Raw genomic sequence first — 24541 nt, 5'->3', positions numbered from 1 at the left:
ATTGTGCTTGCCAATTCATTGGATATTGAACAACCATGTGAGCTGGGGGGTTGTAGTTATAGCTGAGAATTTGAGTTTTAGACATATTAATTTTATATCCAGAGAGTTTCCCAAATTTTTGACACAGATTCATCAGCGAAGGCAAGGAGTTAGTGGGCTGATCTAAATAGATCAATATGTCATCCGCATAACAAGCGAGCTTGTGTTCCTGTCCTGCAATAGTGATCCCCTTAATGTCTTTATTTTGTCTAATTGATTGTGCCAAGGGTTCTAAGTACAATGCAAACAGGAGCGGGGACCAAGCACAGCCTTGTTTATTTCCTCTCTGCAGAACGAAGCTATTTGAGAGAGAACCATTAACTTTAATTCTTGCGGTGGGGTTAGTGTATAGTGCCCTCACCGTATCAACAATTCCCTTATGTAAGCCGAATTTATCCAGGACTTTATATAGAAAGTCCCAATTTACAGAATCAAAGGCTTTTTCTGCATCAATACTCATAAGCATGGCTGTACTCTTAGATGTCTGTATCTGATGTATTACATGAAGAGTTCTACGTATATTATCCTGGGTCTGTCGTCGTCTTATAAACCCCGTTTGATCATTGCTAATTAAGTCAGGTAAAAATTCTTCCATTCTCCTGGCCATTATCGAAGTAAACAATCTATAATCTATGTTAAGGACAGAAATAGGTCTATATGAGCCACACTCCATTTTGTCTTTCCCTTCTTTCGGAATAACCGAAATAATTGCCTCCTTCCAACTCGGTGGAATTTGCGCTGTTTTTAACACACAGTTAAAAGTAGTAAGTAGTGTAGGGATCAAGTCCTGTTTGAATTCCCGATACCACTCCGCGGTGTAACCATCGGAGCCTGGTGACTTATTTGATTTCAGCCTATTGATGGCATTCATAAGTTCAGCTTCCGTCACCTCCGCTATCATCGTTTTATTTTGTTCCTCGTTAAAGCTTGGTAGGCATAAAGAGTTCAGGAAGTTGTCCATTTCCTGTTCAGCCCCCCCTGGGACTCCCGCATATAATGTTTTATAAAATGACTCAAAGGCGTTTTGTATCTTGCAAGGATGAGTCATTATATTCCCCGTCTCTGGGTGTTTGATTTTAGTTACAGTATTCTCCGCTATCTTCTTCTTAAGTTTCCATGCTAAAATTTTCATTGATTGCGATCCTCCATCATAATGTTTCTGTTTCAAATATAACAATTTTCTCTTTATCGTCTGTATACTCTGCGTATTTATTTCATTTCTAATCATTGTTAGTTTCTGCAAGGTGCCCGCTAAAGGCTTATGTTTGTGCTCACTTTCTAATTGTTTTTGAATCGCTTGTAAATCTTCCATTTTTTTCTCTCTTGCTTTTTTTTGGAAGGAGGCAAATGCTATAATCTTCCCCCTCATAACAGCTTTTAATGCGTCCCATAGTATCGGGGGTAAAACCTCCCCATTATCATTAATTTCAAGGTAATCTTTGAGCTCTGCCTTTATTACTTTCCTAAATTCTACATCTTTAAGCAGGGATGAATTCAATCTCCAAATTGAAACTTTTGGGTGTACATTCATATCAATCGTTAGGTACAGCGGTGCGTGATCACTTATATCTATCAAGCCCATCTCGCATGTTAAGATTTTATCCCTATCTCTTCCAAACATTAAAAAATAATCTATCCTCGTGTAAAGTGAGTGTGGGGCTGAAAAATGAGAGTAATCCCTCCTTGTAGGAAAGCGATTTCTCCATACATCAATTAAACCCACCTCATCGAACAGTGCTGAGATTCTTTTATATAATGTACTCGATCCCGGCTTCTTTCTTTTAGAGCTATCTAGGTCCGGTTGTAGGCGTATATTCAGATCACCGCCGCAAATTAAAGGGCCTTGAGTTTCTGTCACCATTATGTTAACAATGTACTTAAAAAAACTTAGGTCACTTCCTGGTGGGGCGTACACATTCATTAGAGTAACCTGATTACCATCAACTGTTCCCCGTACCAGTATAAATCTCCCATCCTTATCTTTAAGTTCAAATGACTTTTCAAAGTTCAGTGCCCTGGAAATCAAGATTACCACGCCCCGTCTGCGGCCTGATTCATACGCTGAGGAGAACATATTTGTAAAACCCATCCTCCTGAGTTTTTCATGTTCATTATTATTCAAGTGTGTCTCTTGTAAATATACTATCTGCGCTCGATCTTTCTTCATTTTATTCAAGATTCGACTTCGTTTAATGGGATTCGTGAGCCCATTCACATTAAAAGATATAACCTTAATTCCTCTAGTAGTCATTTATCCGAAATAAAATATCCAGACTTAATTAATTTATCAACTGGTAAACTCCCTTTAACAACCCAAATAATAAACAACCACAATCGTCCAGAATCGGACAAAGAAAAAACAAAACAAGACAAAAAAACAAAAATAATATGTGATTCCAAGGTTGGGGTCAGTCCTAACAGACCCTGGCACGTATATCCCATAGACAGGGGGAAACCTCCCCTGACTGGAGGGCAAGGGCCCCTGCTAGCTCCTTTAAGGTGCATTTCTCCACAGTCTCTCTGCAATCTTAATCATCTAATAAGGGAAAAGTATTTGTTATCTCACCCATTGCGGCCGCACAGTATATCTCCATTAGTCTCCTGTCGTAGAGGGAGAGCACCTTCTAGATAGCTGAAGCTGCTCACTATTGGGACTTTCTCTATGTCCCTCCGAGTCACACCGCTGCGACTTTCCAATCTTCGCCCACGTCAAATTTGACAGCTGTTCCGTTAAGGTCTGCTTCTGGGCAACTTTATCAATCTGAAATCCCCTTGTCCGCATGTCCGCGGTTGCTTCCTCCGCCGTCGCATAGAGCATGGTTCCCTCTTGATAGAAGACCCTTAATTTAGCAGGATAAGGAGTCTGGAACCTTATGTTCTGTTGTTTCAGAGCTCTTTTAGCTTCAGCGTAGCCTTTACGTTTTCGCAGAATAGCTGGTGCATAATCCTGATCAAAATATATTTTCTGACCGTTCAACAGAACAGTCCTCTTGGCCCACGCTTTACGCAAAACTTCTTCCTTGGTGTTGTAACGTGCAAAACAAATCAATATCGAACGTGGGGTTCCCTCTCGGTTCCTCACTGCTCCCGGGGCCCGGTGTGATCTCTCAATACCAAGCTCTGTGCCCTGGGGGAGGTCGAGGCATTCCGTCAATACTTTTTCCACAAAAACTGTCATCGAAGACCCCTCCACTCCTTCAGGGACATTATACAGCCTCAGATTCTTTCGCCGGGCCCGGCTTTCCTGATCCACAATTTTGTTTTCTTGCTCGTTGATAATTTTTAACATCTTTAGCATCACCTGTTCCGCGTTTTGGACCCGGTCTTCCAGCTTTGCAATGCGGGTTTCTGCTTCGGAGCAGCCTTTCAACGCCTCTCTCTGGCTCTCGCAAGAAAAGTTGACCCACACAACAAAGTAAAGCTAGTTTTCGGCTACGAGCCGACAGGGACCCCGCCGTATTAGTCAGAGGTCCCTTTACTACAGTTCGGAGTCGCGTACCTTCAGTAATGGCAATAAATCACACAGCAATAGTACATTCACGTTGTTGTAAAAAGCATGATAATATATTAAGTAATCCAAAGTATTCAGAATACGTTACTGTCATTGAGTAACGTAACGGAATACGTTACAGAATACATTTTGGGGCATGTATTTTGCATTTTGCATTTTGCATGATTTTAAAAAGTTTAAATTTGTTCAGAAGCCTATTTAACGGCAGAAATTAGGTTTTCTTTTCGGAAGTAACTAAAAGGAAGAAAACAGTGGCAGACTTGTACTTAGCAGTACTTACCACGATAAAATCACACTTCATGCACACTTCTCATTCTCTCTCTCTCTCTCTTTCTCTCTCTCTCTCTCTCCCTCTCACACACACACACACACACACACACACACACACACACACACACACACACAGTATACTTCAAGAACAGTTTCGGGTGAGTTCATTGTGAAACCTGGCCCCATCTTATCATGCGAATTCCTGAGATCAGATGGCCCAGGATGTGAGTGGGCATTAAGGCGTCTGGGAAGGGATCTCAAAACTGGATTATAGATGGCAGAGAGTTGGTGTCTCACACACACACACACACACACACACACACACACACACACACACACACACACACACACACACACACAGTATACTTCAAGAACAGTTTCCCATCTAAAAATTTATGTTTTTCCTGTGTTCTATTCTTAGTTACTTTGACACAAAGGCATCTGCTGTGATTCTTACACCTTTGATAAAGTCTCGCAAGTGTCAGCTGAACAAGAAGTTGTTTGGACATGAAGAGAATATTGCGAAAGGCCCACTCAAAGCCAAGTGCATAGCAACCATAACAATGCATGTATTTGTATCTAAAAAATCACAAAGATGAAACTGAAAACTTAAAGAGGGATAGGATGAAAATGGTAACAGATATGAAAAATCTGAATTGTACATGAATAACCCAATACTTTAAGAACATTTTAAAGTTTGAATGGTTGTTCTGTTTATGTCTGCATTTAAATCCTAACCCTGAATAAGCCTAGTCGCCCATGACAAGCTCAACTATTAGCAAAGTAATTATGATTTGTTATCCTTGTGAGAAGCATTTTGTGATCTTTTATTTAGAAAGTACTGTATAAAAAATGTTACTTATAAGATAAAAAAACTAACAATTTGCAGAACCCCTTGTGGGTATACATGACTTTATATAATGGAAGTATATCAAACTCAACCAAATGAAATGTGAGATTAAATATTCTCAGTGAACGTGAGAGTGGAAACATCAACATGTTGCTGTTTTGATGTTATCTATAAACAGGATGAAAATTAAAGTAAACTGTGATCAAGGGGAATTCCCAGAAGTCAAATTGAAAGTAAAAACGGATTTGGAAGACTTTAAAACTGTAGATAGGTTCACATTCTGGCATTGGGTGGCAGGCTTTCTCCAGCAAAGGTAGGTTCATTTTAATCCAAAGCAAAAATGAAATTGTTTCTGTAAACTTTGAATTAAATAGAATAAATACTTCATGTTTCAGTTATGGGTTCTTCGTCTTCAACAACAGCTGCTCCATCTCTACGTAAGTTTATTCAAAAGCTATACGAGTTGTCATCCAATAAAAAAATGCACTATACATTGATGTTATTTTCTCATTAAATTGTTTCTTGTCAGTTCTTGAAAAACCATGGAGGAAAATTAACAATGGGTGAGTGAAGCTCACAGAAAAAAAATACATTTGAATTATTTCCTCTGTTTAGTCAGTAAACTACCCAGATTTTCCATGTCTATTCATTTTTTCCATGTAAGGTGTGAGATAATGTAATATTTCCTTTCCTGAGCAGAGAGAACCCAACTGATCAGCATGTTGTGGAGAACTACAAACCTGAGGTTGAAGAACAAAATCTTAGGATCCTTCTTCATGGTCCAGTTGGAGCTGGAAAATCTAGTTTCATCAATTCTGTAAACAGCGTCTTACAAAAGAGAGTATGTTGCGAGGCTTTGGTGGCTAACTCTTGTGACTGTTTCACCAAAAAGGTATGGACAGAGTACAACTATGCCAGTAACAGTTAATATGTGACTCACTAAATAACTTGTAGGCAGATCAGTGATCTGGCTTTATCCATGAATGTGCAAGTTGGTGAAGGCTATTATCTATCTTTTACTGTCATGTATGTGAAGTTAACTTGTGGTGGAGAACTAGAATTGGATAAATGAATGCACCCTGTTCCTATCCTATCAGTAGCGTCAATGAGCTAACCTGGAAATAGTTAGTGCTAATTAGCTAGCTATTACTATATACAATAGCTATTGTTGTCTAATTTTGTTAGCCCCTCCTGCCTCACCAGCTCATGGTACCAATGCCGCTTTCTAGTAGTAGTGGCACTTTAGTTTCTCTATCTGATTCGCCCCTTGCTCACCACTTCTGGTTTCAAAAGGCCAAAATAATAACTTAAGTCTTCACATTGAAGTTTTGGTATGAAATTCCACTAACCCAGTGGTGATGCTGTGGTGGCAACAAGTTATAAAAATAACAAGAGCTCAATAGACTGTAAATTGCTTCTGAATTTATAATCATTATGGGACCTGTTTCTGAGAGTGTTTGAATGTTAAAATAAATAAATGTATTCTCCATATGTGATCCACAGTATACAACCTACAAGATCAAAAAGGGAAATGCCTTTTACCCTTTTGTCCTAAATGACATGGTAGGGTTGAAATTCACAACCAGCAGAAGAAACAGAAGGATTCATGTGAAACATGTCAAACAGGCGCTGAAGGGCCACATAAAGGATGGTTACGTGGTAGAGTTACTGCATTTTTAAAATTCTGATGTTCAGTTAAAAGAAAAGATTTTCATATTATTTTTGGTAATTTTTCGGTAATTCATCATTTTACATTATTTGTTTTATGTTTACGCTTTATCTTTTAGTTCAACCCTGAAAACAAACTGTCAAAAGGCGATAGATACTACAACAGAACTCCAACTGAGAACGACAAAGTGCACGTTTTGGTTTGTGTTGTTGATGCCAACACTGCATCTCTGATGAATGATGCCACTGTGGAAGCAATACAGGACGTCAGAGATGAAGCCACTGAGCTGGGTGAGCAAAAATCACTCCTTCTTTTTACAATGGGACCAATTGCCTTAAAAAATCTAATGTAAGCCATCAGTTGTTATTGTTTGTTGCCATTTCAGTGTAAACACCCATCAATAAAGAATAACACTTATTCACATTGTGAATAATATATACTATTAATCACAGTTTTGCTAAATAAAAGGATCTGGCTTGCATCAGTTACATGATCACATTTAACCAACGATCGCCCTTGACGGCAGAACGCGCTGGTTACGAGCCAGGAACGAGCTCACAAAGAGCACGCGCATTTTTAGCGGTCCGGAGCTGTAGGAGAAACACAAGTTAACTCAGAGACACAGACGACAAAACCAGTAAGTAGGTGTACAGCGTACACTGTAGTGTGTGGCAAACAGGAGTATTAGATCCTCCTTATTGGCACCAAATCCAAACCTTTTGAAGGCAAACCATTTCTCACTCACCATCGATAACTCCACAGTTCTCCCTTCTCCTCAGGTTAAGAGCCTTGGTGTCATCCTAGACAGTACACTTTCTTATAAATCTCACATCAATAATCTCACCCGTTCTGCCTACTTCCATCTACGTAACATTAACAGATTGCTTCCTTCTCTTTCCACCCAGTCTACGTCCATTCTTGTACATAGTCTTGTTACCTCCCGTATTGACTACTGCAATTCTCTTCTGCATGGTCTCCCCCAAAAATCCCTCCATAAGCTTCAACTGGTTCAGAACTCTGCTGCTCGCATTATCACCAGAACCCCCTCCTACCAGCACATCACCCCTGTTCTTCAGGAACTTCACTGGCTCCCTGTGAAATTCCGGATAATTTTCAAACTTCTTCTGCTCACCTTCAAGGCCCTTCATAACCTCGCTCCTTCTTACCTTTCTGACCTGTTAACCACCACTTGTTCTGCCCGTTCACTTCGTTCTTCTTCTTCTATCCAGCTTACTGTACCTTCCTTCCGCCTCACCACCATGGGAAGCAGAGCTTTCAGCGGCTCTGCTCCCAGGCTGTGGAACTCTCTGCCCCCTGAAATAAGAAATATTGGTTCTCTCCCCCAGTTTAAATCCCAACTCAAAACTCATCTGTTCAAATCTGCATATTCACTGTGAATCCACTGTTTGTTCATTTTATCTTGTGCTTGTATTTTATTGTTCTTATTCTCCCATTGTTTTACTAAGTGTTTTATTCTATTGTAAAGTGTCCTTGGGTGACTTGAAAGGCGCTCATAAATAAAATTTATTATTATTATTATTATTATTATTATTATTATTATTATTATTAGCTTATTACGTACACGTTGGTAAGCTGTCTTGTGGCAACTGACGAACTGAAACAAACGAGCGTGCTGTGTGTGCAACAGCGCGACAAACATTACCTGTCCTTTTATTAACTGCACAAGTAGTGCTGGTCATAGCTGCTGGCTACCTGTGTAAGGCTGTCATGGGTCTGTAGCTCTGTCACCGTTTTAGGGAAAATATTTAGTTTTAAGGTATTAAGAAACATATTTAGTTTTAAAGTAAGTTACAGGGCTTTTCCTGCCTTTCTGGAGGGATTATATTTCACTAAAAAACGATCTAATATGCATGTCCACATAATTATGCATTATTATAATTATAATATATTAAAAAACACACACTGTATTTTAAAGAACATACATTAAGACGCAGATTATATTAGATTTATATTTTAAATAAGACAAAATTTGGATTTTACAGCAGTAAAATTATTGTATCTCTACAGTTTAAAAATGTAATAAGCTTTGCCCTGCACAGAGTGGATAGTGAAACAAATGGAATCATCATAAATACATTATTTCATATTTATTACTTCCCCCTCCTCATTGCTTTATTATTGTAGCTCTAGTAATAAATAATAATGTAAGGATTCTGGATCAGCACCGTGATGCCCATAGTATATACAGTATTCTGAAGAAGGTCTAAAATGTCCCTGTGTGTGCATGTGTGTGTTTTATTTAGATGGATTAAAAAAAATTATTACTCATGATATAACATTGTCCAGACATGCCTGGTAAGGACATGAGGAGGAAACAGTAGGAGCTGTTTGAGGCTACTAAAGGCAGGGCTATAACATTTTCTGTCATCATTTTATTATAGATTAAGTGCAAGAGTTGTTAGGTGTGGATAATTAAATTATAGTTTATTGCAATAGCAAGTTGTGCCTTGTTCTCAGATAGACAGCAAGTGGAGAGTGATATATGAAAAGATGGGATGGAAGGAAGAAGAGAAGCAAAGAGTGATTCACAGGCAGAGCCGAGTTTATTTCTCACAGTTTTTTGTTGCCTTATGGTTCCAAGCGCTGTCACCAATCTTTGCATTTAGTTATTATCTCATGACACTTGTTTAATCAGCTACCATCTCTCTTATGGACGTTTTAATGTCTACAGTCTCAGATCAACACAGCCCTGCCCTTCCCGTATTAGATTCTTGATGAATGTGTGTTGTTGTTATTCAGCCTGGTTCAATGTGCCCCTTTTTAACTTTGAGCACCCACCCCTTTAAACCTCTCTGCACGGCCCTGCCGGGTAGTACGTCACGAGCTCCCTCGGTGGAGTGAAACTCTGCCGTCTGCTCCTTGCTATCTAAAATATAACCGGGCGCTGACGTAAATTCTCGACCGCCTCACTCTTCTGTTTAATCAGTTTCTGTTTGACGTTTATTCAGCTGTGTGAAAACCCCGGAGGAACCCACCCGAAGGATTAATAAAGTTAAATTTAATGTCATCTAATCTAACTTTAATATCAGCCAAACCGATTTACTCACGAACAAATAAAACACTGAAAAAGCCAAACAATAACATTTTTAAATTATCAAAGTGACTTATATATCATGTTTAACCCGAGTAGCGAAAGACCGCGGGGTTTGAAGACGATGTGTCGATCGGCTCAGATATTTGAAGTTTACACAGCTACATTCTCACCTGAAAATATGTTTAAAAAAATTGCAACCCAGAAAGAGAAATAAGAGTAATATTAAAACTAAGTAGCTGCCGTCATTGTTGGAAACTGGAATTGGCCGGGCCGCGCTTTGAATTCTGCGATATGGTTTTTCAATTTTGTTGAAAATCGGGAGAAATGAAATTTGGGAGAATGGTGGCTCCGGGAGATGTTTGGGAGGGGCACTGAAATTCGGGATTGTCGGAAAAATCGAGAGGGTCGGCATGTATGGTTGCAGCAACATCACTAACCTTGTCAAACACCTCAGAGTAAATCATATCATAGAATATGACGAGCTATGTTGAGGCGAACTGAAGAGAGGGACAGGTGCTGCTAGGGCGAGACAGACGTCTCTCATGGAGTCCTTTAGTGATGTAGGCTGGCAAGGTGTTCAAAGCAACTTCATGTTTTTTTATTTCTATATGATGAACTCTGCATTATTAAGTGATAAAAACAAGTAATCTGATATCCTGTAATCATTATGATGCTATCATTTGAGATACAATAAATAAAATAAGTTTTTGTACAAAGTATCGGTATCAAATCAGTATCGTCGATACCACCCTGAATGTTACTTGGTATCGGATTGGAAAGGAAATCAGTGGTATCGCACATCACTACAGATAGAAATTGGACCACCGTCTTTTATGTACAACTAGAAGTGTTAGGAAAAACTTATCTCACATCACAATCCATTTACTCAATATTTGTATTTTATTTTGTCAGAGATTCCACAAGTGGCAATTTTCACCAAAATTGACGAGGCTTTTCCTGAGATAAAACATGATGTGACAAATGTCTACAGAAGCGAATGTCTGCAGCAAAGGGTACATTATTTTAATAGAACTGTATACAGGAATGCATTATAATTAAACTGTCAAAATAATTCTCATATTTTTTATATTTCTTGTTTGTTTTTTAATTTAGATTGAGCAGTTCAGCAAACGTGTGGGCATCCCTATTAACTTTATTTTTCCAGTGAAGAACTACCACTCAGAAAGAGAACTGAATCCTGACATTGATGCTATAATAATGAACGCCATGAGAAACATCATTGACATTGGAAATGACTCCCTCAACAGAAACTTAAGACCCCAGACCTAGACATCCACTGTACTGAAAGTGTGGTTTTGGTTCAAGTGTTAAAACCATCGCAATCATTGTATGTGTTACATTGTGTGTGAGTGAAAAGCATGGTTCCATCAAAAGTCTGAAATCAAGAAATTTAATTTCTATATTTCCCTGAAAATTTCCAAGATGTGTTTTAAGACTAGTGGAAAAATATGAATCCTCTAAATTTGTTTTGTAAATGTTTATTATTAAAGTTGTTTTAGTTTCCTGTATTACCAGATGCTCTGTCAAAGGCCAAAGGGAGACTGAGCCCATAAATACATGCATGAGGCAATTAGGGAGACATGGAAGCCCTGGGTGAACAAAAATTATTCTGACTATAATCAAGGAAACAAAACAGAAGGAACAAAAGAAAAAAAATGGTAACAAAAACACCCCATAATTGTAATACACTACATAAAAATGAGAAATTTATAAAGTAAATAACTGAGATCTCCATAACTCCATACAATATGGGTGTTTGAGGTAAGTCTGGAAAACACACAAAGCTTCCAAAAAGCTTGAGCTTGTCAAAAGTGGCCTAGAGGCCACTTAAATAAAGAGAGATCATTACAAAGAATGAACATGATTTGTTGATGTACACAATTTTTATAGAGATATTTGGCAGACTCCGATGGCCCATCTCGGCAGTGATAGGTATTAGAGCCAGACCCGTAAAGAAAAGGAGAATGTTGCAAGGAACATGAAAGAGAAGACCCTGACTTGAAGCTCTAGCTGTTGTAGGCTAGGAGGAAGCGCAGAGACAGAATGAGGCTGAGAGTTGGCAGAGCGGGAATAAGAAGGAAGACTTTTAAACCACCACCAAATATAATTAAAACTATTCTGTTTCAGTTCATGTCAAATGACTGTCAGGTTTATATTGCTGGATTGTCATTTATGCTTAGAAATATTTACCCATATATGCATAGAGTTTGATTGCATAATGATAGAGGTTTGATCCTTAGCAGTCTGTAAAGACTCTGTGTGCCTTCCAGAGTGTACTGGCATGCACACACAGATCCTAAGGTCGTACCTTATTTTATTGTTTTATGGTAGGATAAACACATCTATGTCTGTTTTAGTATAAGTTCCTTTTTTTTAAATGAACTGCTGGATTAACCCCCCCCACACACACACACACACCTACATGACACACAGACAAGGTACCCTTTGTTTACGTGTACGCCAATGTAAAATGTCATATTTTACAAAACTTATGTACATAACTTATGCATATTCATGTAACCTCAATAAAAGAGCAGTGTTACGAGGGAGCAGACAAGAGCAACTGGGGTCAACCGAAGGAACGGCACTGTTGCGGTTCTCTCCCTGGTGCACGAGTAACACAAAGAACTCTGGTGACTTGCGTCTTGCTTTTTGCTGTTGTAGTTGAATTATTAATACATTTTATTTGAAAGCGCCTTTCAAAATACTCAAGGTCACTGTACACAGAATAAAAAGCAACATAAAAGCAAGCAGTTTACACAATCATAAAAGCACAAGACGTAAACAAATTTAAAATAGCAGAATGAAGAGGTTATGTGGGATAAGCTATTTTGAACAAGTGAGTTTTGAGTTGGGACTTAAAGAGAGAGGAGGTAGGGAATTCCAGAGTCGTGGAGCAGAGCAGCTGAAAGCCCTGCTCCCCATGGTGGCAAGACGGGGGGAGGGGACGGAGAGTGAAAGGGAAGAAGTAGATCTGAGACAACGAGATGGGGCGGTGATCTCAACCAGATCGGAGAGATATGGAGGGGAGAGATGATGAATAGCCTTAAATGTGTACAAGTGTATTTTGAAATTGATACGATATTTGACCAGGATACGGTGTACATTTTAGGACATCGTCAGGTATCAGACAAAAAATTGTCAGGTGTCAGTTGTCAAAAAAAAAATTGTCAGGTATCAGAAAAAAAATTGTCAGGTGTCAGAAAAAAAATTGTCAGGTGTCAGTTGTCAAAAAAAAAAAAAGTCAGGTATCAGACAAAAAATTGTCAGGTGTCAGACAAAAAATTGTCAGGTGTCAGTTGTCAAAAAAAAAATTGTCAGGTATCAGAAAAAAAATTGTCAGGTGTCAGAAAAAAAGTTGTCAGGTGTCAGAAAAAAAATTGTCAGGTGTCAGAAAAAAAGTTGTCAGGTGTCAGAACACAAGGTACCAGAGAGAAAATCTTCCTGCAGGTGGCGCTGTTGTCATGTCCCACCCGAATTGATTTCCAAATATGTCATCAACGTGTTACCGTGGGAGAGCGTAAGGTCATTGACCTCACCGGAGTTTTACCGTGGTTCAGGCTCCTAACGACACAAGGTAAGTTTAACTTTTTCTCCCTTTTGTTCATATTTTTGCCACAGTTGTGTTATATTAAGTTGCAGTTATGTTGTGAAAGTTACATATCAGAGACGGAAAGCCAGTTTTGTACGAAACCAAATCAGTACTATTTTTGTCTGGCTAATTCATTCTAGCTAGCGACAGTGGTGAAACGTGATTCAAATTTAAACTGTTCAGTAATTGTTTTGTATACATTTCAGCAAATGGACAAGCTGAAAGCTTACGAGCAGTTGCATTTGAATACTAATCCTATTTGAAGTAATACATTTCCAGTGGTAGACATGTTAGATTGTCACACCTGGCTATGCATTGTTTTATTAATATTATATATTGTCTTGATAGCTTGAAGGGGATGATGCCGGTTTCATATCACTGGACTTATCCATGGCAGTAGAGTACATCCATGCACAGAGAATCATTCACCAGGATATAAAGCCAGCAAATGTCATGGTAAGCCATATTGTATTTTTCTTTTTCTCCACTTTGTTTTTGAAGATCAAAATAAAAATAGTATATTATTTATTTAACTTTATTCTCTTCAGTCTATTAAACACTACATTTGAACAATGAGAAACTTTTCTGGCATATTCATATAAAGGATTTTTTTTTAAAGTAAGAAGCCTTACATTGTTTCTTTAATAGTCCAATTTTTCTTTAATATGTTGGTTCTTGCACACCTACAAAATTCCCAAACATGTTGTAAGTTTAGGCTTTACAAACTGAAAGTTTCTATTATTTTATTAGTCTGTACCACTTGCTTAAGTGGAATGGGGATTAAAAAATGCACAGGACTATAAAACCGGGTTGGATCATTAACCAATCTGTTAATTTTAATGTTGGGTATAATAAACAATCTCAGAATAAATCTGCAGTGATTGGGTGATCTGGGTGCTAAAAGCTTTGAGGGTTTTTTTTTTCCCCAATTATGAGCTGTGGTCTTTGGAATGACATTTTTGATAACATTTGTGAAATTTTAGACAACCTGGTAAGTTCTCATATGTATACCTTATAGGTTCACCACCCTTCTAAGAAGGCAGTCCTGACAGACTGGGGCATGGCAAACATAAGAGACACTGTGATGCTTCGTCAAGGGAGTAAGTTCACTGCCCAGGCTACTGGTCCAGCTGGTGGCACATATCTTTACATGGCCCCTGAATGCATACTGATGTTTGAAGAGGCCTCGTTCCAGACAGACATGTGGTCCCTCGGAGCCACATATCTGGAGATCCTGACGGGTTCCGCTCCGTGGATGGTTAAAAAACAAAGAGAACTGGCTGCACTAATGGCCACCAAAACCCCACCACATGCCCTATCACATCTCAGTGACAAAAACAGTTTTCTTGGTGGTTTGGTGAGCTATGACCCAGACTCAAGGCCTTCCGCATCTGATGTTGTTAAGTTTCTCAAGTCAGGCCTTGATCTTACGAGCTGATATGGCTACAAGTGGTAATGTTGCTACAGTCTGCAGTTCAAAAGTCTTTCAATGTGAATTATGTTCTACATTATTGTTAACAAAAGTTGTGGTAAATGAAACACTGAATCATTATGAAAGATGGCACCTTGTCAATTGTATTTCAACATTTTATTGTACATTTTGTTGGTCAGACAGTTTTCAAATTACCTGTTGATTTTAAACAAGGATAAATAAATGTTAACAAACACTGTTGTATGATTTTATTGGTCATTGGAAATGTTTACTGGTGCACCTTCCATCCTCTCTCTCTTCAGAAAGATGTATATGTCATTTGCCTCGGCAAACGTAGAAAGTGTAGGAACTGCATTTCTGTTCATGGCAGTTGTGAGCTCTTGGACTAGCATGAGGTATGCAGCAAGGCAACCATCAGGTGTGGCTGTTTTCTAAAATGTTCTGGCACATGTCTCTGAATTCCTGGTTTGCTACCAGTGAAGGCTCTTCCCTCTCACAGATTAATTGCTTGGCATAGTCTAAAAGGTCTGGGTCAACAATGTGCAGCACATTGCCATATCCTGCGAATGAAAGACAATATTGAAAAGATGTTCACTTTGAATGTTAAAAATAAATGAATAATGACAAAGCTGTTCTAGAACCTGTATAAGAAGCAGTCAGTGTTTACAGATGTTATTACAGAAACTTAAAGATGGAAATATCACTCAAACATTTAGATAAATTTTTAGTTAAAGGTGTCAATATGAAGCCATTTTAGTATTGACAGTAGAAATTCAGAAATCTCTTATTGTACTACAAGTAGGCTTCTTCGGAAGACACAAAAGAGAAAGCACATTATAACAGTTTTACGCTCATTACACTGGCTTCCAGTATCTTTTAGAAAATTCATTTTAAAATTTTAGTAATGACTTTCAATGCTCCGAATCGTGAAGCTCCTGCCTTAATTTCTGATCTTATAGAACCCCACGCTCCCTCTCCCAGCCTGTGATCATCTAATCAATGGCTGTTAGTAGTCCCACCAGAAGACCAGAGGCAAGAGATCTTCCAAAGCGGTGGCTCCCAGGTCATGGAATGCTCTGCCTCCATCATTACGTTTCCTTGATTGCATTTATTCTGTATGTTCGATTGTGCTGTTTTATGTTTATCTGTTTTATATTATTGTGAAGCCACTTTGTGGCTTTTATCCTGTGAAGAGTGCTATATCAAAGTAAAAGTAAACTAATGAAAGTTAAAAAACAAACAAAAAAATAAAACCCCACAGGCTTTCAAATGACATACCAGGAGGTGGTGAGGTAAACAGAAGGTCGGGTTTCCCAAATGGACCAGGTGCATTGCGTTGCTTGCGGATGTCATGGGTGTTCCAAACTGTTTGCTCCGTTTTTAAGTCTCTTTGAAGCAGTGGCAAGTGTGAGTACTGCAAGCAGTTGCTATGAAAAAGGAGAATTAAAAAATTAATATGTTCATCTGCTTCTTTGAGGTAGAATAAGTAAAAGCTAAATTTTAATCAGTACTCAAAAAACAAAGGCATTCCTAGACCACATACTTTCATACTGCTGCTTGATTATTTTTCATGTCTAAAAATATTGACTTACATGTGCACAGGATTGTCCAGTTCAAGGATCCCAGACTCCATCATGGCCTACGCATGTTTTTTTGAAAAAGACATAAGTTGTGAAGGTGAGAATTTCATTAGTGAAAAGGTACAGATGTACATAAACACAGATTCTGGCCTTGTGTTTTCAGATAAACTAATCCATCGTATGTTTAACGAAATTTGGATGGCTACTCTTTGTTAATAGGTTTTACAGGTGAAAGATTTGCTTTACCTCAAATGTTGTCAGCCATTTCTTAATCCATGTCCGCTTTAAAATACTGTTGAAACATTCAGCTCTCTAAACAACAGAAACATGACATTATCAGTTTTGTTGTCAGGTTGTTACTTTAGAAATAGTCATTTACCAGCTTAAAGACATACCTGGTTGTGCACTGATGTCCCCATTCTGAAGCACCTCCATGCCTGATTCCCAAGATCTCGCATGTGAAATGCCATCTGCATTTGACCCACAACAAGGTTCTCCTTTCCTCTGTCCCCCCGAATCATTTGAGGACAGCCTAAAGACACAAACTGAAGATAATTAGTGAATGATGAAAAAATAAATTTATTAACAAAATGTAATCTTTTTTAACCCCCCATTTTTTAGTATATTGCATACCACCCTGTTCTTGAACAGCCTCAAACAAGTATCTGGCCACAAAGTTTTGCTTGCGGTTGGATGTGCCCACCTTTAGCCATAGAACCTTCCTGGAAAATCTGAAAAGAAAGAAACAGAAAAGTGGCCACTTGTACATATGATTTAATCATGTTTTGGCACTATGTTTGGTTTTTGTTACATTCCCCAAGAGTATGCTGGTTTTCCATTGTATTATGTCTAGGCGTTGTTTCTGGTTCCTCCGGCCATTTTGACTGCCATAGTTGTGTAGGCTTACATGCCTTTGGAATTGAATGTGACTCTTGACTGTGTTCAGACTGACGCGAGGGGAGAGCTGCCTTTTGTTTTGTAATCCCTTGTATTCTCCTGTTTATGTGTTGGTTAGGTAGGTTATCGTAAATTGTACATTTTATTTTCTTTGGAGTTACATTCTGTTTACTTTATATCAGGGATGTTTTGTTTGTTGTGTTGGTCTTGGCCCTCCCTGAAATTAACTGCCAGTCTGAAATGGAACTTTAACCCTCTGATGCATAGTGGTCACTGGAGTGGACAGCTACTAAAACGTACATATCTCTTTAATGCATTGGTTTCTATGGTGGAACTGCATATTAGCCTCTAGAGTGCTCTCTGCTGCCATGCTCCATTGAGGTCAATTCAGTGTTCAGTTAGTGCAACTGCAAGTCAATTTCCTCTGAATCAAAGATGGCAGACAAACTGTCACCCCTGCCGACCACTGCTGGCATATCCTGTCAATCCTTCTATGCTAAAAGAGCCCAACAGGTAAAAAAAATATGATGATATGCAGTAACATCTAGGGAAGGATATTATCTGTTTGGAATAAGAAATTGTTATGTCTAATATGTAGAAAACTACAATTAACCATGTGTCCACTGTAGTGGACATCATGCATTACCCACTATATTTTTTTAACATAAGTCATAAATTGTCTCACTGTTTTTTGGGACTGTTTTGGTTATTATTAAGCATATAATTGTTACATTTATAAGCTACTCATTTAAAATATATATTTCTGTGCAGATCAGCTGTAGTTTGAGTTACTATAATAATTATTTTATCATATTTTGTAGACTTCAAATGCAGCAAAGAATAAGGCAGCGTACAGAATAGTCCAGGAAATTCCATCCAGCTCCAGTGATGATGATTTCATTGATGAGTGCAGTGATGAGGAGTTCAGTGATAAGTCCAGTGATGATGAGAGTGGCTGCCAGAGCAGAACAGAGACATAGGAACTACGGATGATGAAGACACAGACAGTCAGGATGCAGAAAGTGAGAACGATGAGGGGCAGGATGAAGAGGAAGGTCAGTATGATCAGGGAGCTGTGGGAGATGGGTACATGGCACCTGACCATACTCAAGCCCGCAAAAATATTTGGAAAGTCCAAGACAATGACTTGGTTGGAGACTTGCCTCCTTTTCTAGGAGAGTGGAAATTGAATGTGGAGGGGAAGGATCCCATAGATTTCTTCAGACATCTGTTTCCAGCAGATCTAATTGATAATATAACATACAACACCAACTTGTATGGGAAAGAACTGTCAGTAACAAGAGAAGAGATTCACCCTCCAGCAATGCAAAAGAGGAAGACCCAGTGGGACCCCACAACCCGTGAAGTGGAGAGCAGTCATCAAAGTAGCCTGTGAGGTCAGGTTTGCCACAGGATATCACTGGCCCCAACTGACCGAGGTGAAAAATGCAAACAGGTGCCATGATGTTGCGTGCACACGGAAGACCAAATACATCTGCATGCAATGCTGTGTGCCATTGTGCCCTGGATGCGTTGCAAACTTTCGCACAGCCTAGGTGTGATGAACATAGAACTGTTTGGAGATGCAGAGACTAAGATGTCAGTTTGTGTTTTCTTCCAGCATGCTACTAAGGGCTTGGTAATACTGTCCTGCATCGTTATAGAACTGTGTAGACTCAAAAATGTTTCTCTTGTTGGAGATAGTTTGCCATATTCAGGTGTAGGATTCACAGCTAGGACTGTTGATTGGTTTTGTTATTTACGTCTAAACATTGGGGCCTTATGAGTTGAAAGTTCCAAAAAAATTGCTGAGATGTTTTTCAAAGGATACAAGCAAACAAGTGTTTGTATATTTACAATAGAACACGAGGTAATTAATTTTTACAGTAAATTCACAGTATTTCATGCTAAGTGCTCAGGCGCATGTAGTCCACTGGAGTGGACAAGTTTATAACTTTATAAAAAAACATATTTTTGGAAAAAAAAAGAGTTAAACATTTTTTTTCATGTCCTGAGAAGAATAAAAGCACTTAAGAAAAAAATCTTGACCAAGGCTTTCATAATTCATGCATCAGAGGGTTAAGACTAGCAGGAAATAAGCCTTTTAAAAACCGCCATCTTGAATCCTCCTTCACTATTCATACTTTATCTTGGTCCCTTAGACCAGGCTTGGCCAAATCCAGACCTCGAGGGCCAGTGTCCTGCATGTTTTAGATATCACACTGGGTAAACACACTTGAATAAAATGATTAGTTCATTACCAGGCCTCTGGAGAACTACAAAACATGTTGTGAGGGTAATTTAGCCATTTGAATCAGCTGTGGATCAAGGACACATCTAAAACCTGCAGGACACCGGCCCTCGAGGCCTGGACTTGCCCATCCCTGCCCTAGACTACTCAGGAGAGATAACACCTCAGTTTACCGCACATCCTTATCTTGAAGCAACTTTGTACTATCACTGAATATAATAAATTAAGTAGCGAATGCCATATTCAAACCTACCCATCAATCCCCAAATGTATCCACATTCCAAAGAACTTCAGTTTATCATTGCCTATATGAAACAACAAATAATGATTACAATTTGTTTCAACAGAAGTACCATCAAAACATGTTTGGAAGGTTAATTGAAAAGATAAAATAAATACCATCAATGTGCCGTGTGTCATTTGGACCACGGCTGATGTAATTCCGACGGGGAATTTTCTTCTTTCCAGGAGATCTCCTCTGAAGACCACTTGCATCCATATACCTCATTATATTAGCAACATCGTCTCTACAGTAACAATAGATTTTACTCTGAGCTCAACAGTAAAACAAGAGAACACTTGATCATATACACACTATTTAACCAACCTGTAACAAGGCCGCACTCCTCTGACATCCCTTACCCGCTTTACCATTGCCCTGATTCCTTGTTCAGGAGACCACTGTTTCATCTCACTCTAAAAAACAAACAAACAGACAATTGAATGTTTGTTTTTTTTAAATCACTACAGAAAATAACATTTATTGTTTCTACAATAGCTCATGACACAGACTTCAGGAAAATATATATTTTTTGCACTGATGTTTTAACGCTTACCTCCACAGCTTTGTGGATTTCAGTAAAAGGTCGTTGGGGGCATCTTCGCTTCAACCCTAGAAGTTTTAAAACTCGTCTCAGATGCCTCTCACTGTTAAAAGACAACACAGACTTACATTATATTAAATGCAAACTGCATGTTTTGTCATTTTAGAGAGTTGTCACGGAAACTGTTGAAATGCAGACTTACCTTATTTTATGCCCATATGAATTCAGTGCACAGCTGATTTCCTTTTGTTTTAAGCCTTTGTTGAACAATGTTATTATCATCATATCTTGAAAGGTTAAGTGTAACAACAACAGTCTAATTGATCACCCACCTCTTACACTGAACATAAGTAATTAACCAGTAAAGTACTAAATCTTTTTATGTGGCAATTACACTAAAAGCATCGTCTATTCAGTGCCCACAAATAAAACATGTGTAGCAAAAAATACACTTCTTTGATATGAAAGAGGTGAACAGTAGTTAATAAATAAGTTGTACTTTAGTCATTTATTTTTAATGCTCTTTTTTTAATAAAAAAAAAAAGTATTTTTGGTACAGTCATGGGAACCAGCCAGAGTCGGATACTCCTTTCATCATCGTCAGATGACATATTGCAGCAAAGTCTAAAAACAACAACAGAAAAAAACATATCGGGATCAAAAAATATCCCGACAGTAGCAATATAGAAAAGAGAAATAAAGAAAAAGAGCGACAGAAAGGATGCAGGCTGCTCGTGAGCTTTCAGCTTGTCCATTTGCTGAAATGTATACAAAACAATTACTGAACAGTTTAAATTTGAATCACGTTTCACCACTGTCGCTAGCTAGAATGAATTAGCCAGACAAAAATAGTACTGATTTGGTTTCGTACAAAACTGGCTTTCCGTCTCTGATATGTAACTTTCACAACATAACTGCAACTTAATATAACACAACTGTGGCAAAAATATGAACAAAAGGGAGAAAAAGTTAAACTTACCTTGTGTCGTTAGGAGCCTGAACCACGGTAAAACTCCGGTGAGGTCAATGACCTTACGCTCTCCCACGGTCACACGTTGATGACATATTTGGAAATCAATTCGGGTGGGACATGACAACAGCGCCACCTGAAGGAAGATTTTCTCTCTGGTACCTTGTGTTCTGATACCTGACAATTTTTTTTTGACAACTGACAACTTTTTTGTCTGACACCTGACAATTTTTTTTCTGACACCTGACAACTTTTTTTCTGACACCTGACAATTTTTTTTCTGATACCTGACATTTTTTTTTCTGACACCTGACAATTTTTTTTCTGACACCTGACAATTTTTTTTCTGATACCTGACTTTTTTTTTTTGACAACTGACACCTGACAATTTTTTTTCTGACACCTGACAATTTTTTTTCTGATACCTGACAACTTTTTTTCTGACACCTGACAACTTTTTTGTCTGACACCTGACAATTTTTTTTCTGATACCTGACATTTTTTTTTCTGACACCTGACAATTTTTTTTCTGACACCTGACAATTTTTTTTCTGATACCTGACAATTTTTTTTTGACAACTGACACCTGACAATTTTTTTTCTGATACCTGACTTTTTTTTTTTTTTTGACAACTGACACCTGACAATTTTTTTTCTGACACCTGACAATTTTTTTTCTGACACCTGACAATTTTTTTTTCTGACACCTGACAATTTTTTTTCTGATACCTGACTTTTTTTTTTTTGACAACTGACACCTGACAATTTTTTTTCTGACACCTGACAATTTTTTGTCTGACACCTGACAATTTTTTGTCTGATACCTGACTTTTTTTTTTTTTTGACAACTGACACCTGACAATTTTTTTTCTGACACCTGACAATTTTTTTTCTGATACCTGACAATTTTTTTTTTGACAACTGACACCTGACAATTTTTTGTCTGATACCTGACAATTTTTTTTTTGACAACTGACACCTGACAATTTTTTTTCTGATACCTGACTTTTTTTTTTTTTGACAACTGACACCTGACAATTTTTTGTCTGATACCTGACGATGTCCTAAAATGTACACCGTACCAGGAGCCAATGAAGCCGCTGCAGGACAGGATTGATGTGATGGATAGAAGGGGTCCTAGTGATGATACAGGCAGCAGAGTTCTGGACGCGTTGGAGCTTGTGGATGGATTTTTGAGTAAGACCAAAAAGAAGTGAATTACAATAATCAATCCGGGAAGTAACACGGCTATGGACAAGAATGGCAGTGGCATGTGGGGTGAGAAAAAGACGGAGACAATTAATGTTGCGCAATTTAAAATATGCGGACCGAGTGACATTATTAATGTGTGAATTAAAAGATAGAGTACTATCGAGGATGACACCCAAACTTTTCACAGAGGAAGAAACGAAGACTGGCTAATTATTGATAGTAACAGAGAAACTGTTGAATTGTCTCGTTCTAGCGAGGGGTTGTGCTAGACTGACCCATCAGTGACAAGTGGATAAACTCTCAGGTTATTAATAAATGTATTATAGTCATATAAACAAATGATGAAACACATGGCAGTGACATTGATGGTTTAACAGAGTCTATATGACACTGACAACTCAATTCCCACCAAAGAGGTAAATGGACCAGTTCTTATATAGTGCTTTTCTACTCTGAGCACTCAAAGCACTTTATACAACTAATTTATTCATCCAATCACACAGCACTTTTATTAAGTAGATAGGCACTGTTAGTGCCTATCTAACATTCATACATATTCACACTCCGATGGATGCATCGGAGAGCAACATGGGGTTAGTATCTTGCATAAGGACTGATGTACTGTGGCTTCATATTATGAAGGTTATCATGGAACACCTCAGACCCCTGGTGAGCAAGTCACATGACTTTTAGCAGTTTGCACACCAGTCCCACTCGGGGGTGGACAATGCAGTGATACATCTGTTGCAGGGAGCGTATTACTCCCTCTGTAGACCCAGCATTACAGTTTGTTTAATACGATCCAGCCTGGGCTGCTTAGAGAGAAGTTGGAGGACATGTAGATGGAGGCTCAACTGGCTGACTTCAAGTACATCACAGATATACTAATGTTCTAATGTAAAAACAAACATAATCATTTTATGATTGGAAATCAAACAACCTGATCAGTGGTCTTTGATTAGTGGTTGTTTATCAGTTCCTTCGTCATAATTTGCATAATTATGACGAAGTAACTGACCTCCCAGCCCATTGTTCCTTCAGTGGGCTGGTTTCAGTCATTATGCAAATGTACTGGTTATAAGATTGGGGAAACCTGCAGTCAGCTGAGACTGAAGAAGTCACTTGGATGAGTGACGAAACGTTTGTCCCACTGAAAACGCTACATCCATATGAACAGAATCAACTTTTGGAGACTACGTTTGTTCTTATTTTCTTCAATCCGTGATGAATAGTAAGATGTTCTAGCTTACGGAGGGCTTTCTTATAAAGCAACAAATGATTTCTCCACGCTAAATGATGATCTTCTAAATTTGTATTTAGAAGCTAACAAGTCATCTGCTTTAGGCTACGTGTTTGTGAATTATTCTACAGAGTCAAATACTTCTGATTTAGGGACTTATTTTTCACAGGAACTACAATATCCAGAGTCGTACGTAGTGAGGAGGTAAAATTATTAACAAGATAATCGACCTCTGTTGGGGTAGCGTTCAGATAGCTGCTCTGCTCTGTGTTGGTACAGGTCATTGAAGATGATAACAGTGGGTGGATTATATTCTTAAACTTAGTTACAGCGCTTTCAGAAAGACATCTACTTTGATAAAGTCTACTCTCCACTGCTGTGTAATCAATTATTGTAAATGTAATTAGGAAATGATCAGACAGGAGAGGGTTTTCAGGAAACACTGTTAAATGTTCAGTTTCTATGCCATAAGTTAAAACAAGATCTAGAGTGTGATGAAAGTGTTGGGTGGGTTCTTTAACATTTTGAGAGAAGCCAATTGAGTCTAATAACAAATTAAATGCTGTGTTGAGGCTGTCCTTTTTTGCATCTACATGGATGTTAAAATCACCCACAATAATTATTTTATCTGAGCTGAGCACTAAATCAGATAAAAAGTCTGAGAAATCAGACAGAAACTCTGTGTAAGGCCCAGGTGGACGATAGATGATAACAAGTAAGACTGGTTTCTGTGTTTTACAGCTGGGGTGGACAAGTTTATGATGTTTTTAACCAACACCTTTTATTGCTTGTAATGCACAGACACACCAACAGAGGGCAGTAATATCCCTTCAACATACATTGTAAAATTACTATTACAACACTCCCACTTAATTTTACCATGGAGTTCACTTACTTGACTGCCATTGCTTATTTCTTTCCAAAAAAACAACAACATTATGCACCTATATCACAGTGTTACTATAAAATAAAATAAAATAATAATAAAATAATAAAATAATAAAAAAATAAAATAAAACATTTTCTCTTTTGGTTTGAACTTACAAAAAAAATGTACTGTGTCCATCTTAGACAAAACTATTATTCTTCATTAGGATAGTTCACCCATATCCTTCATTTTGTAGTGTT

General features: G+C 38.2%; 2 protein-coding genes and 1 long non-coding RNA gene across 5 annotated transcripts; 2 read left to right on the top strand and 1 right to left on the bottom strand.

Moving 5' to 3' along the window:
• The first annotated feature begins 5067 nt into the window (after positions 1-5067).
• Positions 5068-10787, top strand: LOC147334215 (interferon-induced protein 44-like). The gene is made up of 7 exons (XM_086285895.1): positions 5068-5107; positions 5200-5233; positions 5370-5562; positions 6174-6329; positions 6458-6629; positions 10307-10407; positions 10508-10787. The coding sequence occupies exons 1-7, from the start codon at positions 5068-5070 to the stop codon at positions 10682-10684; spliced, it is 873 nt and encodes a 290-aa protein (XP_086142021.1). The 3' UTR covers positions 10685-10787.
• Positions 10788-12924: 2137 nt separating this feature from the next.
• Positions 12925-14834, top strand: LOC147334214 (uncharacterized). Its single transcript, XR_015128454.1, has 3 exons — positions 12925-12992; positions 13356-13463; positions 14026-14834. It is a non-coding gene; the product is annotated as an uncharacterized LOC147334214 (long non-coding RNA).
• On the bottom strand, positions 14474-21074 carry LOC147334213 (uncharacterized). 3 transcript variants are annotated; one of them, XM_086286552.1, is made up of 13 exons: positions 20971-21038; positions 20578-20615; positions 20194-20278; positions 20004-20094; positions 19775-19863; positions 19567-19694; positions 19421-19472; positions 16653-16750; positions 16415-16551; positions 16266-16331; positions 16032-16078; positions 15718-15866; positions 14475-14999 (listed from the first exon to the last, which is right to left on the bottom strand). In XM_086286552.1, the coding sequence occupies exons 2-13, from the start codon at positions 20600-20602 to the stop codon at positions 14854-14856; spliced, it is 1113 nt and encodes a 370-aa protein (XP_086142678.1). In that variant the 5' UTR covers positions 20603-20615; positions 20971-21038; the 3' UTR covers positions 14475-14853. The 3 variants fall into 3 exon arrangements, with proteins under 3 accessions (XP_086142676.1, XP_086142678.1, XP_086142677.1); XM_086286550.1 differs by having other exon boundaries at positions 14474-14999; positions 20578-21073; XM_086286551.1 differs by lacking the exon at positions 14475-14999 and having other exon boundaries at positions 15653-15866; positions 20578-21074.
• Positions 21075-24541: the final 3467 nt, after the last annotated feature.

Source organism: Aulonocara sp. 'chitande type north' Nkhata Bay, linkage group LG3 (assembly GCF_057382095.1).
Source record: "Aulonocara sp. 'chitande type north' Nkhata Bay isolate Kocher_YH1m ecotype deep benthic linkage group LG3, A_spYH_male_GT1.1, whole genome shotgun sequence".
Taxonomy (NCBI): domain Eukaryota; kingdom Metazoa; phylum Chordata; class Actinopteri; order Cichliformes; family Cichlidae; genus Aulonocara; species Aulonocara sp. 'chitande type north' Nkhata Bay.
The sequence above is the reverse complement of the archived record's forward strand: the minus strand, read 5'-3'. Positions and strand labels throughout refer to the sequence as shown.

What these genes read in the sequence shown, in the direction of transcription:
- LOC147334215 (XM_086285895.1), top strand. Translation starts at nt 5,068, where the DNA reads ATGGGTTCTTCGTCTTCAACAACAGCTGCTCCATCTCTAC. An exon ending in TGGAGGAAAATTAACAATGG is followed by an intron (nt 5,234 to 5,369) that starts GTGAGTGAAGCT and finishes TTTCCTGAGCAG; the next exon opens with AGAGAACCCAACTGATCAGC. An exon ending in GCGAATGTCTGCAGCAAAGG is followed by an intron (nt 10,408 to 10,507) that starts GTACATTATTTT and finishes TTTTTAATTTAG; the next exon opens with ATTGAGCAGTTCAGCAAACG.
- LOC147334213 (XM_086286550.1), bottom strand. Translation starts at nt 20,746, where the DNA reads ATGGACAAGCTGAAAGCTCACGAGCAGCCTGCATCCTTTCTGTCGCTC. An exon ending in GGCTGTTCAAGAACAGGGTG is followed by an intron (nt 16,552 to 16,652) that starts GTATGCAATATA and finishes TTGTGTCTTTAG; the next exon opens with GCTGTCCTCAAATGATTCGG. An exon ending in CTGGACAATCCTGTGCACAT is followed by an intron (nt 15,867 to 16,031) that starts GTAAGTCAATAT and finishes CCTTTTTCATAG; the next exon opens with CAACTGCTTGCAGTACTCAC.